This window comes from Oxyura jamaicensis, chromosome 28, assembly GCF_011077185.1.
Source record: "Oxyura jamaicensis isolate SHBP4307 breed ruddy duck chromosome 28, BPBGC_Ojam_1.0, whole genome shotgun sequence".
Classification (NCBI taxonomy): Eukaryota; Metazoa; Chordata; class Aves; order Anseriformes; family Anatidae; genus Oxyura; species Oxyura jamaicensis.
The window spans coordinates 3,837,133-3,852,293 of record NC_048920.1 but is presented as its reverse complement, the minus strand read 5'-3'; the positions used below and the strand labels follow the sequence as shown (position 1 = coordinate 3,852,293).

Below are 15,161 nucleotides of genomic sequence, written 5' to 3'. Positions count from 1 at the left end.
TCCCCTTTCTCCAGGCAGCTTTTCACATGTGCAGGAGCAATGTGAAAAGCAAGGCCCCAGCCCCAGGGGCACTCAGTCCAGGTTTCTCCTTGCCATCCTGGATATTCCCAGCTCTTATTCAGCAATTTCTTGCTAGCCCCACAATTACTGTGAATTACAAAGCTGCTTTAATTATTGCTGCTATCGCATCTGCCAGGCTGTGTCTCTGAATGCTTTGTTTATTGCCTCCCCCTTTTCTTTGCCATCCTGGTTCAACAAAGTCCTGGGAATAGCTGTTCTCACTCTGCCAATCGGCATGAATGGATTTATTTCATGTTACTGTCTCTGTTACAGTTTGCGGGTATGGCTTTTGCCTCTGTGTGTTTCTCTTCCCCCTGTCCCTTGTCACCCTCGGCAGACCCCAGCGCAGCCCCACCTGAGCAGATGCTCTCGCCTTCCGGATGCTGGGGCCGGACCCGGCCAAGCCGAGCTGGGACATGGGGATGCAGCCGAAGAGCACGGCTGGAAGGGAGTGTTTCCGGAGCAAAAGCATTGACAAAAAATGACCACATCTCTCAGTTACTTTCATTTTCCAGCGGAGGTGGCGCAAGAGGAAACGGGCAGCGGGCCGGCAGTGACATCTCAGTGTGATTGTACAGAGAAATTGCTTCCTGCTCCCTGACGAGACCACCCGTGTGCTTCATCCCCTGCCAGCAAACCGAGGGAGAGGTAAGCTCGGGGCCAGGGCGGGCTGTTCGGGCTGCTGTTGTCGTGTTCCCCTCCGGTCTAAGACCTCCTGCCCGTCGCATCCCCAGTTTGGGCTGGGGGAGAAGCGCGGCTCCAGCCCCAGGGGCACTCAGTCAGGGTTTCTCCTTGCCATCCTGCATGTTCCCAGCTCTTATTCAGGGCTGGATAAAAACAAACAAACAAACAAACAAATAACAAGAACTCCATATTCAAATAACTGCTTATTGCATGCTGCTTTGTGCACAAAGCACCCAATTGGTATGAAATGCTGTAGAAATTTCCCACGTGAGAAAAAATGAAAAGCTAAAACATCTCTAATACAATGAAACAGTGGCAAAGTCAGACCGATGATGTAAAATTGACTTCAACCTTGGGCATTTTAATCTTAGATTTTTCCCTGCATATTACAAAAAAGGTGCTGAAATCAGCAATAAACGCCTTTAAAAGTAAATTATTCCCTATAATATTCTGCCTTTCAAACCTTTTCTTGTAACCCTTTCGTTCTGCATTTCTCCCTTAACTTCTCCTTCTCCATCCCCAGGCTGAGCTCCAGCAGAGGATGGTCTTCGGCTGCCACCTCCAGCGCTCTCTGCTGGCTTTTATCCCCTACAGTTTGGTTTTCCATATTCATGAGCTTCAGTCAGGTATGGATCCCCCGGCCCTTGCTGATCCTTGCAGTATTCACTTCCAGCCTGAATATTTTCCTGAGCCCTGTGAATGCTTTAGCACAGAGCACGGTCAGGTTGTGCAGAACCCTTTTCAGAACCAATTCAGTAAAGGGAAAAAGAACACCAACAAAAAAATCTTTTAAAAACGATTTGAGTTTTGCACGTGCACAAGTTGTTTGCTTTCTCCAGCCACCCACCTTCCAGCCACTTCCCCCTTTCTCCTGCTGTGGTGGTTTTTACCTTGCTGGGCAGCTGAATTCCACCACAACCACTCTCTCATTCCCCCTTCTTAGAAAAAGAAAGTATGCTGGAAAGAAAAAATATAATCAAGGGATGAGATAAGGATAACTTAATTAAAGGGAAAAGGAAGAGGAAAAAAAAGAAAAAAAAAAAAAAAAAAAAGCCCGCATGGAAGCACAGAGAGAGGCCAAAACTGCTGTCTCCCCCCAAGCAGCATCTTGTCCCCTTGAGAACAACTCATCCTTTCAGCAGTTTGAAGACCTTGGGCAGAGCAGAGTGGGGGGTGGTGGCCAGGTCCTGCTCCCAGCCCTCCTGCCCGGTGCCGTTTCACCTGCTGTGGTTACCCTTCCACAGAGCAGCTCCGCTGGTTTTCAGTGCTCTCATCACAGCAAACTCATGGTCATTTCTTTTTCTCCCAGCCCCATTCAGCGTCAAGGGACCCCCTGACCCTGTGGTCATGGCTGTCGGCCAGGACGTGGTGCTGCCCTGCCACGTCTCCCCGGAGCAGAGCGTGCAGGACATGGAGGTCACCTGGTTTCGGGAGCAATTCACGCCCTTCGTGCATCGCTACAAGGGGGGCCAGGACCAGTATGGGGACCAGATGGTTCAGTACCAAGGGCGCACAGAGCTGCTGAAAGACGGCCTCGCCAATGGCAGCGTGGCCTTGAGAATTTTCCGTGTCCAGCTGTCTGACAAAGGGCTTTACACCTGCTTTGTCCGCAGTGGTTCAGGGTACGACGAGGCTGTGGTGGAGCTGAAGGTGACAGGTCTGTAGTCTGTGTCCCTGTCTGCATTGTGGGGCTCTTCCTGGTACCTCTGATTTGCTTCCTTGCAGCCAGTGCTCTTCTCACCTATCCTTCATCCCTGCAGCGACTGCAGGTGCTTGCTTTAGGGCTTCATCAAGTGCTACAGTTGGTAATGCTAACCAAGTTGTCTCAGGGATGTAAAACCATCCACTGAGCAGCTGTAAAGAGCTCATGAGATATGTCCCAACTGTTCTTGATCTTATTTTCTTAATATAAGTGGGTGTAGAAAAAAAAAAGTCAGCAGATAATAAAGTAGGAATGCCTTGTTTAATGCTTTTATATTTTAATATTCAGGCCTAAGGGTTGTTTTGTTGAAGTAGCAGCTTCCAGGGCAGAGCTTTGGGTAATATGAAAAGGACTGCAAGAGGGGTCTCTGCATCTCTCTGGCAGCTGGTGACACTGGTTAAGCTGCTGCTATGGCCCTAAATAAAATAATTTATTTGCCTGTGTGGAGGCTCATCCCTTCTTGCCAGTAGAGGATCAAGCAGACTCCGTTATTCCCCCCAGACCCGGCACCCGTGGAACAGCTCCATCCACACAATAACCCGGGTTCTCTGTTTTCCTGCAGCCGGCGGCTCTGCTCCGCGCATCGTGCTGGAGCGCTACCAGGACGGGGGCATCCGCGTGGCGTGCCGCTCGGCCGGCTGGTTCCCACAGCCCCATGTGCTGTGGCAGGACCCCCGCGGGCAGCACCTGCCCTCCCTCTCAGAAAACATCACCCAGGACGAGAGTGGCCTCTTTGTGACAGAGAGCATCCTCATCCTCACCAGGGGTGCAAGCCAGGAGCTGGCCTGTGTGGTCAGACCTGCCCTGCAGAGCCAGGAGAAGGAGTCCTCTTTCTACATATCAGGTAAGCAGAGGACAGGAGCTTCGTCCTGGTGACGTTTCCAGGGGAGCGGTGCTCTTGGAAGTGCTGTAGGCAGAAAATTTGAGGTTCACTTGCACACCGAGTGAGAGGTGCATCGAGTGCATTTTGCATACTGCCAGTGCAAACAGCTTCCTTCCCCCTGTAGCTTCGGGCAGCATTTGTGAAACCTTCATCTCACCTGCTGTAAAATCCTGGTCTGATGGTTTGGTAAGATTTTTGCAAGATCGTGTGGCTTTCAGGTGTTTTTTTGGTTCATTCTTATATTGGGGATGAACAATTTGGGAGCATTTATTTCTGTGGCAGGCCAGTACCTTCCCCTGATGGCAGTGCTCTCTACTGGAGTGTTTCTGTTAACACCTACGTTAGCCCAAGCGTTTTCTGTTCCTATGTTGACCGATTAAATATATAGAGAGATAAGATTCAGAGCTGCTTGGAATAGGCTTATATGAAATTGAAATAATCTGCTTTCTCTTGCTGCGTTCAGAGTAACCTAAGCCCTTTGAGGCTTTTATTTTTCAGATCCCTTTTTCCAAAATGCCCATCCTTGGAAAATTGCCCTGGGCGTGATCCTGGTTGCTGTGTTCACTCTCCTCATCATCGCTGTTTATCTATTCAGAATGAAAGGTAGAGTCCTGATACAGTGGTTGGGGCTGGGAGCTCTGTAAGCCATCTTATTCAGCCCCTCTGGTTCTGGCTCATGGGTAGGTTTGGGCTATGAGGATGGTCCTGAGCCCGGCGCTCAGTGATCCCTCTAGGCTGTGCCCCAGCATGTAAATCATATGGAGGGGTAAAGGAAATTCAAGTCCTGATGTCTTGCAGAAGGGACAGGGAGCCTGTGGGTCACAAAGGCACTGCAGCACTTTTAGACACCGCTGCCTTGCTGCCTTGTGTGTGGTTGTAAAGCGGCTGTGTTAATCAGAGCTCATTGGAAGTGGTGATTTTTTTAAATGGCTGACATTTCTTTCTTTCTCTCTTTCATAGGACAGCGTGAGAAAAAAATAGGTAAGCTTCACTTTCTGTTTTCCAGAAATTGGAAAATGGGAGAATTCCCTTCAGTTGTAGACTTGATGGGACATATTTTAGGGGTAGGAGTGGTGGAGGCAATTGGGTTGCCTAGCGGATATAGAAAATTATGAAACTGATTTCTGGAATGATGAAACTACAAAGCTGTGAAATGGTGTTGTAATTTTAAGAAAAATCATGGCGGAACCAAAAAGAGCATGAACAGATATTGTATCGACAGTGATCTTTGCTTTGCAAAGGGCTCTCCAGGTTCTTCCCCGTGCTGGTGGAAACTCTTGGGGATCGCACATTTCATGTTGTAGGAGCACAGCTTTGTCTCAGCACTAAAACAAAACAAAACAAAAACAAACAAACAAAATAATAATAATAATAAAAAAACACTTGGGAACAGAATGATAACACAGTATCACAGCAATGAGTGAAATTTCACCCCTGCTCCTCCCCTGTCCATGAAAACCTGCTGGTGTCCAGCAATGCAGCAATGCCCTCTGCCCTAGGGACTTGGAGGAGCTCTTGGGCTGCAGCTTTTCCGCCATGAAACAATTTTAGCCCCCTCCCTGCCCCGACAGGTGTATCAGTGAAAAAGGAATCGACTTTGGTGGTAATGCACTTTTTTTGGTTTTGCTTTTCAGCAATGCAAGCAGCAGCACTACGTAAGTCTCACACCCTGTCTTCCCTGGTGAAATCCTCTGCAAAAACTTGCTGTTCACCCTGTCGTTATGGCCAGATGTTCCTTTTAGGCAAAGACTTTACTCCCCCAACCACCCAATAATACGAACATTCACTCTGTAACATTGTAGGAATTGTCTTCCTGAGTGAGACTCTCTGTGCTTTTTGACACTCTCATTTTAACTTAAGCAGTGAAGGAGCACTGAAAAGTTTGTGCTTTTTAGGGGAAGACTATGGAAACATAAGCCCTTGGGAATTTTGGTATCAAGAGGAGGATGGTTTGCTTACCAAGGAATTAAAAAATAAGAAAACATTTGAAGAGGGAATATAAATATATATTTGTTTGTTTTCAGCTCATTACCAATAAATAGTCCTCTGGCTATTAAAACTGAGCTCTTGCTCATTGCTAAAGTGGTGCCATTGCAGTTTGATAGGGAATAGAAATACAGTTCAGCTCACTGGGGAATTAGGAGTCCTTGCAAGGAGAGAGCAAATCCATGCATCTGTCCCTTCAGAACAGCTCCCTTCACCCATGCAGCCCCTTAGCTGGGGTCCCAGGGCAGTGATTGGAAAGAGTAACCGGGATGTGCTTCTGTTTGCTGTTTAGGGGACTGTGCTGCTGAAATCGGTGAGTCTTTTCCTGATCCTTAAAAAGGACTTTTTACTGACTATATATTTTTAAGACGTGAAGTGAACCTAAGAGCAACAGAGAGTGTGGGGAAAAGAGAGAGTGTGGGAATTTAAGACCCCCAGAATGAAAGATGATTGAAAATGGTATCTGGGCTTGGGGTGTGGCTGACAACAGTGGCAGGGTGAGCGTGCCGAGGGCTCCCTGCCTGCTGGCACCATGAGCTGATGGCAGCGCTGTGGGATGCATCCCCTGGCCAGGGAGGGACCTCTCAGGGTCCTCTCCCTGCCCCAGGCTGAAGCAGGACCCGCACTGTCACCCATCGAGGGGTTTACATTTCTGGGGTCGGCAGAAGCACAGCCTCCTGCACAGGCAGGTGGTTGCAGGAGAGATGATATCCAGACTGACATCCCACGACCCATTTGTGCTGATTTATTTTGTTTTGCAGAGAGACAAGCTGAGGAGCTTGGTGAGTATCATTCTCCTTCCTGTAGGAAGAGACTTTTCTTGGGTCATTTCATTTTCTCATTTGGGTATTGCAATTATGGCCTTTTTTTTTTTTTTTTTTTTTTTTTTTTTTTTTTTTGAGGTGGCAAATGCTGAACTCATTTCAGAAACGTTATTTTCCTTTGCCCTGTGTGTGTTTTTAAGTTACTTTTCTATACCACGAAAAAATTGCGTTCATTTTACAAAGTACAAACAGAGCATAAGTATGTGTGTGAGGCCAGGCAAGGGGATTATATTTATCAAAATGGATGAAGCACTTCCACGTAACTAGACACTGAAGTTTTGAAATTACACACTATGAGATGACTTTTACAAATACAGCTACAATTCAGGAAATGTGCAATTACACTGGCATATCATTATGTTGAGCTATTCCAGTACCTCGAGTGTGTTCAGATTACTTCTCATCTGTATTTTTCTTTTGTTTGTTTTTGTTTTTGTCTTTTGTTTTTGTTTTAAGAATGGAGAAGATACGCAGTGCCTATTGAAAATGGTAATTGAAGTTGTGTCTTCCAGGGGGCTGAATTATCTTCCCTGCTTTTCTTTCTCCTTCTGATGGCTCCCCTCCTGCAGTGACGCTGGTGGCACCAGGGATGCTTACTTTGCAGTGCAGCACTCAGTCCCCTCATTCACTTGGTGCATGTCCCACTCTCAGACAAATCTGAAGAGTCCTAGTCCTTAGTGAGCAGCGCTGGCCATGCTTTAGAGACGCAAGGACTTCTTCAGCCTGGAGGTGTGCTGATGGTCCTCTTCCCTGTGTGCTCAGGGTCATCGCTCTGGTTCATTTTCTGCTCCTCACACTAATACCATCGCTTGTGCATCTTCCCATACCACAGCCAGCCAACTATCACCTGCATGCTTTTACTTCTTCCTGAGGCAGCCACAGCAAAGGCCTCTCCCGGGGCGAGCTCTGCCCTGACGTGTTGACTCCCTCTGTCCCACAGTGATGGTGGTTCTGGATTCAGACACAGCCCACTGCGACCTTGTCCTGTCTGATGACTGCAAAAGCGTGAAGCGAGCAGACAAGATGCAGAACGCCCCCAGCCTCCCTCAGAGATTTGACCCGTGGCGCTGCGTGCTGGGCTGCGAGGGCTACACCTCAGGGAGATACTACTGGGAGGTGGAGGTGGAGGATGGAGGAGGATGGGCTGTAGGGGTCTCTCGAGAAGATGTGAAGAGGAAGGGTGAGATTCAGTTCAGCCCAGAGGAGGGCATCTGGGCTGTGGGGAACTGGGCAAGGCGGTTCGAAGCTTTCACGTCCCCTGAGCACACTCTCCTTCATGAAAGCCAGGCTCCCACGCGGGTCCGGGTCTCTCTGGATTATGAAGTGGGCCGGGTGGCATTTTTCAGTGTTGATGAGAAGAATCCTATCTTCACATTTCCACTGGCATCATTCGATGGGTTCAGAGTCCACCCATGGGTCTGGCTGGGTCCTGGTACGTGGCTCAAAATGTGTCCCTGATGAAGAGAAGGGAGAAAGAGGAGGCTTCATATGGCACTGCCATAGTTCACGGACTGATAGCAAGATGGAGGATGGAAGGAACTTGTAGAGGTTTCCACTGCAATCTCCTGTTCACAGCAGAGCTAACTTCAAAGCTACTTTAGGTAGCTTTGGCTTTGTTCAGATGAATTTAGTGTCTCCAAGGGTGGAGTCTGTGTTACCTCTGTGGACCCAGGGCTGCACCTCTCTCATGGGGAAGAAAAAATCCTTTATACACGATGAGTTTCCCTGATTGCAGCTTGTAACTGTGGCCTTTCATCCTCTTTCTCTACCTGTTGAGCAACACTTCCACTGAGAAGAGACACTCCCTCAGCAGGGACTGTTTGTAAAAAGTACACAATAAAGTTATTTTAGCAGGATTTGTCTATGTGTGAGTCAGCGCTAGATGTCTGTGCCTGCGGCTGTTGCATCCACATCCTTTAGGCAGGGGGAAGTTGCAGACACTTTTGAGACATGAGTCACCTCACCCTGCAGAAGGCTATGAAAACACACCAACAGAACTTTGTCCAGGCTGTGCTTGTGCAGTCCCCTGGCCACAGTACAAGTCCAGACAACTATCTCATCTATCCACTTCCTAACATAGAGGGCAACTCCACCTCCCCTCCTTCCTCGCCTATCCCTTCTGAACAGTTTGTAACCATCAACAGCCACGCTCCAGTCATGGGAATCATCCCACTAGGTTTCCATGATGGCAACTACATCATAGTTTCCTACTAGCATGGTGGCCTCCAGCTCCTCCTGTTTGTTACCCATACTGCGTGCATTAGTGTAAATGCACCTCAGCTGGGCCACCTTTTGGGACCTAGAAGACCTAATACCCTCTTGACCATACTCAGCTGTTTTCATAGTTACTAACCTCTCACCAACCCTTGTGTCCTTCCTGCAAATTGCTGTCATCCTCATCCTTCACCAAAACACAAGACTGCAAGGTCTTGCTAGCACATTCCTCACCCACAAGAGCTGGCATGTTACATTCAGGCTCCTTTCTAGTGACCCCAGTTCTACCCCCACCTTCCTTCATACCTAGTTTAAAGCTCTATCAATGAACCCTGCCAACTCCCATCCTAAAACCCTTTTCTGCAGGTGGAATAAGCTATTTTTTGACCCAAGGTCAAAAAAACCCAAACCCCTGCTGGTGACACCAGGCTCGGAGCCAATTATTAATCTGCTGGCTCGTTCATGTCCAGTCCCTCATTATTTCCTATTACTGGAGGGATAGAGAAGAACACAGCTTGTGCTCCCGAACCCTTGACCAGTCTTCCTAAGTCTCTTTAATTGTACCATGGTTTCCAACTCCTTCTGCTTGTTTCCCATGCTGCGTGCATTGGTGTAGAGGCACTTCAGCTGGGCTGTCGGTCTCATCACCTTTTCAGAGGAACCCTTCTGAATTGCTTTGGGGCAGTTCACAGTTTCCTAAAGGGACAGTGTTCCTAGGTTCACTTTCATCACTCACATGTGCCTCCCCTTCCCCAGCTACATCTAGTTTAAAACCCTGCTTATAATCCCAGCAGGCTTTTAATAATCATTTTGTCTGTAAGAGTATTTGGTGTAAAACAGTTGTAAGTATCAAAACATTTGGACTGTAAATTAAGTAGATATTAGGAAGTTTTCCTTAGAAACAAGTTTAGGTTTAAGAAGATGACAAAACAAAGGGCTACCTAAGATGGGGGTGGGTGAGATTATGGGAGGTGACACAGCAGGGAAAGCTGACCCCAACCGACCAAAGGGATGTCCCATACCCCGAGACTGGGGAACTACAGGCCAGTCAGTCTCACCTCTGTGCCTGGCAAGATCATGGGACAGATCCTCTGGAGCCTCTGCTAAGGGACAGGGAAAATAAGGAGGTGATTGGTGACAGCCGACATGGCCTCGCTAAGGGCAGATTGTGCCTGACAAATCTGGTGGCCTTGTAGAACAAGGGGGTTGCAGCTTTGGTGGACGGGGGAAAAGCAGCAGACATCATCTACCTGGGCTGTGCAAAGCATTTGACACTGTCCCCAATGATATCCTTGTCTCATAAATTGGAGAGACGTGGATCTGACAGAGTGTGTTAGGACTAAAAACCGTTAGGTAGATCCGATGTGAAACAGGCATTGTTGTGAAACTAGCAAGGCGGAACGCTGACCTTGTGAGAGCACATATTGCTAGCTCAGCAACACGGCACCAGGCCACAAGTCATCCGGCATGAGACAATGCTGCCGTCCACACAGCACGCGCAGGCCGTGCAGCTGTGTGTGATCGCAGCAGCCTATCAACCAGCAACCCAGAGGGTTTGGGAGCATGCAAGGGCAAAACCTATAAACAGAGCAAGTTGCTCTGCATCGGGGAGGCAGGAACATCAACCGAGGTCAACGTTGCCTCTGCAGGGATGCCCGCAAGACATTGATACCTACCACACTGACAGGCTGCCAGTTACAACCTGGCTAAGTATCTACAACCTATTGGGTCTCGATAACAGACATCAACGACTGGGAAAAGCATCACACTTGTCAGTACCCTTGCCATCACCCTGGGGTCGGTATGTTAACAAGATAACTCGTTAATAAATTCTTTGTTTTTCTATTGCTGCTCAGGTGTGTGTGTGTGTGTGCGAGTGTATTTGATATGCCCAAATAGCTCACTTGCTTTATATATGTGTACTCTTGTCTGATCCTTTCTGGGCTGAACCAGTCAGCTTCAGCCCCCAGAATCTAACTAGAACACAGAGGGACCACTCAGTGGGTAAGGATTTGTCCGGATGGCTGCACTCAAAGAGTTGCAGTTAGTGGCTCCAGGTCCAGGTGGAAACCAGGGATGAGTGGTGTCCCTTAGGGGTCTGTACTGGGACCAGCACTATTTAATGTCTTTGTCAGTGATATGGACAGTGGGATTGAGTGCATCCTCAGCATGTTTGCAGGCAACACCAAGCTGTGTTGTGTGGTCGACACGGTGGAAGGATAGGATGCCATCCAGAGAGACCTAGACAGGCTTGAGACATGAGCCTGTGCCGAGCAACCTGATTTAGTGGAAGGTGTCCCTGCCTACGGCAGGGGATTCAACAGGATGATCTTTAAAGGTCCCTTCTAACCCAAGTCATTCTGTGTTTCTATTCTATCATTCTACAACAGCATGCTCAGCAATAAATTTTGGGGTATTTTTCCTAGGTACCGTGGGTCAGGGTCTGACTGAGCATTGGTTTGCTGGTCGGAGGCACTGAGTGATTGCCTTTGCATTACTTATTTTTTTTCCTCCCTTCCCCTCTCTTATTAAACTCTCATTATCTCAACACGAGGTGTTTTTTTTCTCCCTTCTGCTTTTCCAGTTCATTCCTCCATCCTACTTTGGGGGTGGCAGTGGGCAAGCAGCTGCTGGGTCTTCAGCTGCTGACCGGCGTTAACCTGCCACAACCCATGGAATGTAGAAACGGTACAAAACCAGTATCTCCCATCCTCTGCAGCACCTGCCCTTGTAGATTTTGGGTGGCCCCCAGCCCTGGTGCCCAAAGTGCTTGGTGGTGACCTATGGGCTGGGGAGGTGGAGATGGCTTGGCCATGGGAATGGAGAGCAGGAAGAATTGCAAAACCCAGTTCCTTCCTGTCTCTAATCTCCTTGCCTGCACTGTGCTGTGGCTTCTCCCACTAACGTTAAAGCTGCCTTGCAGCTCTCCAGAAGAGCCATCCCTCTCTTTTCTGGGAAGCCAGAAAGAAAGGAGCCCTCCTGGACACCACTACCAACCAGCAGGCGTGATGTGCGAAAGCTGCTCCTCTCTGGTCCACCAACCAGGCTGCAGTCCCCAGGTCAAGGGACCTTAAGCAAGAAATTATGTAGCCAGTCTGATCCGCAATTTCTTATGGAAACGTGATGGAGGCATTTGCAAAGAGCCATGGTGTGGCAGTGCAATTAAAGCAGGGGCTATACTGAAGGATGGCAGATGAGTTTGGCTTCTCCGGAAACCACAGCTCCCTTCCCAGCAGCTGGGGGTGCTGATAGAGGGCCTGGCCAGCCCTGCTGGGAGCGCTGCTGCCAGGGCAGCTCCCAGTGCTGGGGCAGCAAGGAGGCAAAGCAGCAGGAGAGCAGACGTTGAGGAGTTCATGGTGAGTGCCAGGGTGGCCCTCGGGGGTGCTTGGGACAGTTATACCTGTGTAGAGGAAGCTCTTCTGGTGATTTGTGCTTCTGCCCCAGGAGCACAAGTCTTGCAAGAGGGCTTCGCTGGGCAAGAGCCTGCTGTCCTCAGGGGATGGTGGGGATGGGAGGATGGGGTGGACACTGGCCAAGGCTGCAGGACTCCTCTGTCCCCTCAGCACAAAGCCATGAGGCCGGAGGGAGGGGGGGGGCACATGGCTCTCTAGGGTGGCTGGAGGAGTGGGTGCTGCCGCAGCACATGCGCAAGCTCTGCACCCTCCTTTGGGCCTGCTCCTGCTCCCCACATGCCAGGGAGGAGCTGTGGGGCTCAGGGGGCTCCTGGGCAGGCTCAGGGGGCTTCCAGACAGCTTCATGTGGGCTGGCAGCACTGCTGCCAATGGTGGGGAGCAAAACTGGGGCTGTACCCATGCGTGTCCATGCCTTGGGGCTCTCCCCTGCAGGCCATGAGGTTCCCTGCGCTGCTCACGTTGATCCTCCTGGCACTGCTGCCCCTGGCCGGCACCACTGACCCGCAGCTGCCCTGCCCATGGGAGATGAACAAGGTGAAGGACATCCTGGAGGTGAACTGCACAGGGCAGGCTCTCAGCACAGTGCCCTCTGGCCTGCCCAAGGACACGGGCATCCTGCTGCTCAATGCCAACCGCCTGACATCTGTCTCCACTGCCGCCTTCCTGCCCCTGGCCGCACTGCAGGACCTCGACCTGTCTGAAAACGGGATGGTGGCCCTGCACACCGAGTCCCCGCTGCCGTCCCTCAGGGAGCTGCTGCTGTCCCACAACGCGCTGGTGGCCCTGCCCAACCTGCAGGGCCTGCCCGCGCTCACCCGCCTGACCCTGGCTCACAACACCCTGCAGAATCTGGCCCCGGAGGCTTTCCGTGCCGTGCCACTGCTGCAGGACCTGGACCTGCGAGGGAACCGACTGCAGACACTTCCCCAGGACACCTTTGCAGGTCTGCGGGCGCTCAAGGAATTGGACCTCTCAGACAACCTTTTGGAGGAGCTCCCCAGGGAGCTGCTGCAGGACTTGGAAGCACTGGAGACCCTCTGGCTCTCAGGGAACCTCCTCCGCACCCTGCCCACCGACTTCTTCATTGAGGGGCATCTCTTCGCCTATGTCTTCCTCACCGAGAATCCCTGGCACTGTGACTGCAACCTGTTCTACCTGCGGAAGTGGATCCTGGGCAATGAGGGGAGTGTTTACCAGCCAGAGCGGGGCCTGGAGAAGACAAAGGTAGAGGTGGCCCCGGAGAAAGTGCTGTGCCACAGCCCCCCTGAGCATCAGCATCAGCCTGTCATCCGCTTCAAGTCTGACTGCGGCAATGCGGGGGACACAGATGGGGATTGGTATGACTACGATGAGGAAGGAACACCCCAAAAAACTACCATGTCCTCTTCCCCCACGACACATCCAGCTGTCCCCAAAGAGCACACTACTACCCCACGTGCTCTTACCCAGCCTCCTCTCACTACCACACGTCCTCCCACCAGCTCCCCTCCTAGCTCCAGCCTTGCCCCAAGCGCTTCCCATGCGGTTCCTGCAAGCACCAGCACTCCCAGCACCACCGCTCCTGCACCAGTCAGTTCCAGCATCACATCGACTGTACAGCCCCCCAGCACTACCCCTGTTCTAACTGCTGCTCCCCCCACCACCTTCATCTCCACCACCTCACTGACAACTGCTGTGAGCACCAGACTCCCCAGCACCAGCAACCATCCCCAAACCAGCCTTGCCACCAGCACTGCCACCAGCACTCTCCCAATGTCCACTGGCATGTTTTCCACCAGCAGTCCCACAGCATTGCCTTCTACTAACACGTCAGGGGCCTCTTCAGTCATCAAAACTTCATCTCCTCTGATGTCAACCACACTGGTGGTCTCCACACTTTCTCCTCATGCCCCAAAGTTGCTGGCTCCCTTGAACACCACACAATTCCTCCAGCCATCCCCTCTGCCCCCGCCTCACCCTCTCTGTCCTTGCTCCACCACAGCACAGACTGTGCCCATGCTGCTCTTGCGGGCGGGTGGGGAGGGTCCTCAGTGGGTGCAGTGGGTGCTGAGCCACTGCTGCCTGTTGCACTGGGTGCTCTACCTGGCCTCCTTGGTTCTGCTGCTCCTCTCCATGCTGGCTTTAGCTTGCTGGCTGCTGTGGATGTGTCTGGTGGGTTGGCCTTCCTCCCGCAAATCACTGCAGACCCAAGAGGTGCAGTACCCACTGCTGAGGTGGAAGGAGTCAACAGAAAGTCCAGTGAGGCATCTCAGCAGCTTCCAAAGCCCCCTCCAACACTCCACATTCTGTACCATCAAGGAAATAGACCTGTGCCCTGAAGTTGTTACATCCCACACCTACTGCACAATTAAAGACCTGGGAATACAGCGCAGTCTTCCTGCAAAGTCCTCCTTCTGCACAACAAAGGAGCTGTGGGTCTGCCACCGTCCCCCAAATGCTTCATTCAAGTCTTTCTCCAGGAAGCTGACAGCCACAAACCTTGGCTCCCTGAGGGCCCCTTCTGCTTACAGCCTGGATAGGGGTGTCAAGGCCATTGGCACTGTCAGAGTGACGTATGCTGGCAACACCTTGTAAATACTCCTGTATGTTCAGAGAGAGGGATGGAGGGTCGTGGCTCTGCCTCATATACCCTTGTTGCATGAGGGGAAGATCTGCTTGCTACAGAAGGGGAAGGCATCCCTTTCCTCCCCCTAGCACTCATTGTGGTTGCTGGATCTGAAATAATTACTTTGGTAGTTGGCAGGGGTAGAAGTCATCCTAGAGCAGAGTTTGGGGCTGGCACTGCCTGATTTTGGGGTGAGAAGAGCTTTTTGAGCTTTTTTTTTTTTTTTTTTTTTTTTTTTTCTTTCTTTCTTTTGAGAAGAGCTTGCTTTGTACACTGTGTCCTAATCGCTTCTGTCTGAATGGTGCACATAAAGAGGTGCTATGCTTTCAACTCAGTGTCAGGTTGCCAATCACAGAATAAATATTCTCTTTGTCTAACTTTCAGATGGGTGCTGGTTTCATTTCACTGGCCCTCCGGTAGTCTTAAACTTTGTTTAAGTGATGCTTCAATGTTAACCCATTCTTTCCTGTATCCTCGAAGTAAATAGACAAGAGCAATCTCTATACAAGAAGAGACTGAATAGATGCAGAATAAATGTGATGTGGCCCTATAGACACCAGTCCCCATCTTTGGTGTCACCCATGCATGACCCAAATGGCCTTGAGCACTGCATCAGGGAAATAAAAGTCACTTTTCCTTTCATGCATGACAACTCTAACTAGGACACTGGGTTGATGTCTGGAGTGAGGAGACCTCTTAGTGGTGTCCAGTGCTGCCTGAAGTCATCATGAGCTGGTGGTCCTGACTGGAGACCAAGTGTCCATCCATCCTGTCCATTCAGATGCTTCAT

At 50.5% G+C, this 15,161-nt stretch overlaps 2 protein-coding genes and 1 long non-coding RNA gene across 9 annotated transcripts; 2 read left to right on the top strand and 1 right to left on the bottom strand.

Moving 5' to 3' along the window:
* The first annotated feature begins 460 nt into the window (after positions 1–460).
* Positions 461–7,995, top strand: LOC118179176 (butyrophilin subfamily 1 member A1-like). 2 transcript variants are annotated; one of them, XM_035348326.1, is made up of 11 exons: positions 461–708; positions 1,268–1,370; positions 2,054–2,401; positions 3,009–3,290; positions 3,828–3,932; positions 4,290–4,310; positions 4,964–4,984; positions 5,608–5,628; positions 6,077–6,097; positions 6,596–6,628; positions 7,080–7,995. In XM_035348326.1, exons 2-11 carry the CDS (start codon positions 1,286–1,288, stop codon positions 7,595–7,597), a joined length of 1,455 nt encoding a protein of 484 aa, XP_035204217.1. In that variant the 5' UTR covers positions 461–708; positions 1,268–1,285; the 3' UTR covers positions 7,598–7,995. The 2 variants fall into 2 exon arrangements, with proteins under 2 accessions (XP_035204217.1, XP_035204218.1); XM_035348327.1 differs by lacking the exon at positions 6,596–6,628.
* A 1,555-nt stretch (positions 7,996–9,550) lies between these two features.
* Positions 9,551–10,367, bottom strand: LOC118179187. The gene is made up of 3 exons (XR_004756382.1): positions 10,338–10,367; positions 10,258–10,260; positions 9,551–9,673 (listed from the first exon to the last, which is right to left on the bottom strand). It is a non-coding gene; the product is annotated as an uncharacterized LOC118179187 (long non-coding RNA).
* Positions 9,672–14,754, top strand: GP1BA (glycoprotein Ib platelet subunit alpha). Of its 6 annotated transcripts, XM_035348307.1 has the most exons (3): positions 9,672–10,154; positions 10,938–11,709; positions 12,199–14,754. In XM_035348307.1, exons 2-3 carry the CDS (start codon positions 11,707–11,709, stop codon positions 14,338–14,340), a joined length of 2,145 nt encoding a protein of 714 aa, XP_035204198.1. In that variant the 5' UTR covers positions 9,672–10,154; positions 10,938–11,706; the 3' UTR covers positions 14,341–14,754. The 6 variants fall into 6 exon arrangements, with proteins under 6 accessions (XP_035204198.1, XP_035204201.1, XP_035204197.1 ...); XM_035348310.1 differs by lacking the exon at positions 10,938–11,709 and having other exon boundaries at positions 9,672–10,150; XM_035348306.1 differs by having other exon boundaries at positions 9,672–10,150; positions 10,938–14,754.
* The last annotated feature ends 407 nt before the right edge of the window (positions 14,755–15,161 follow it).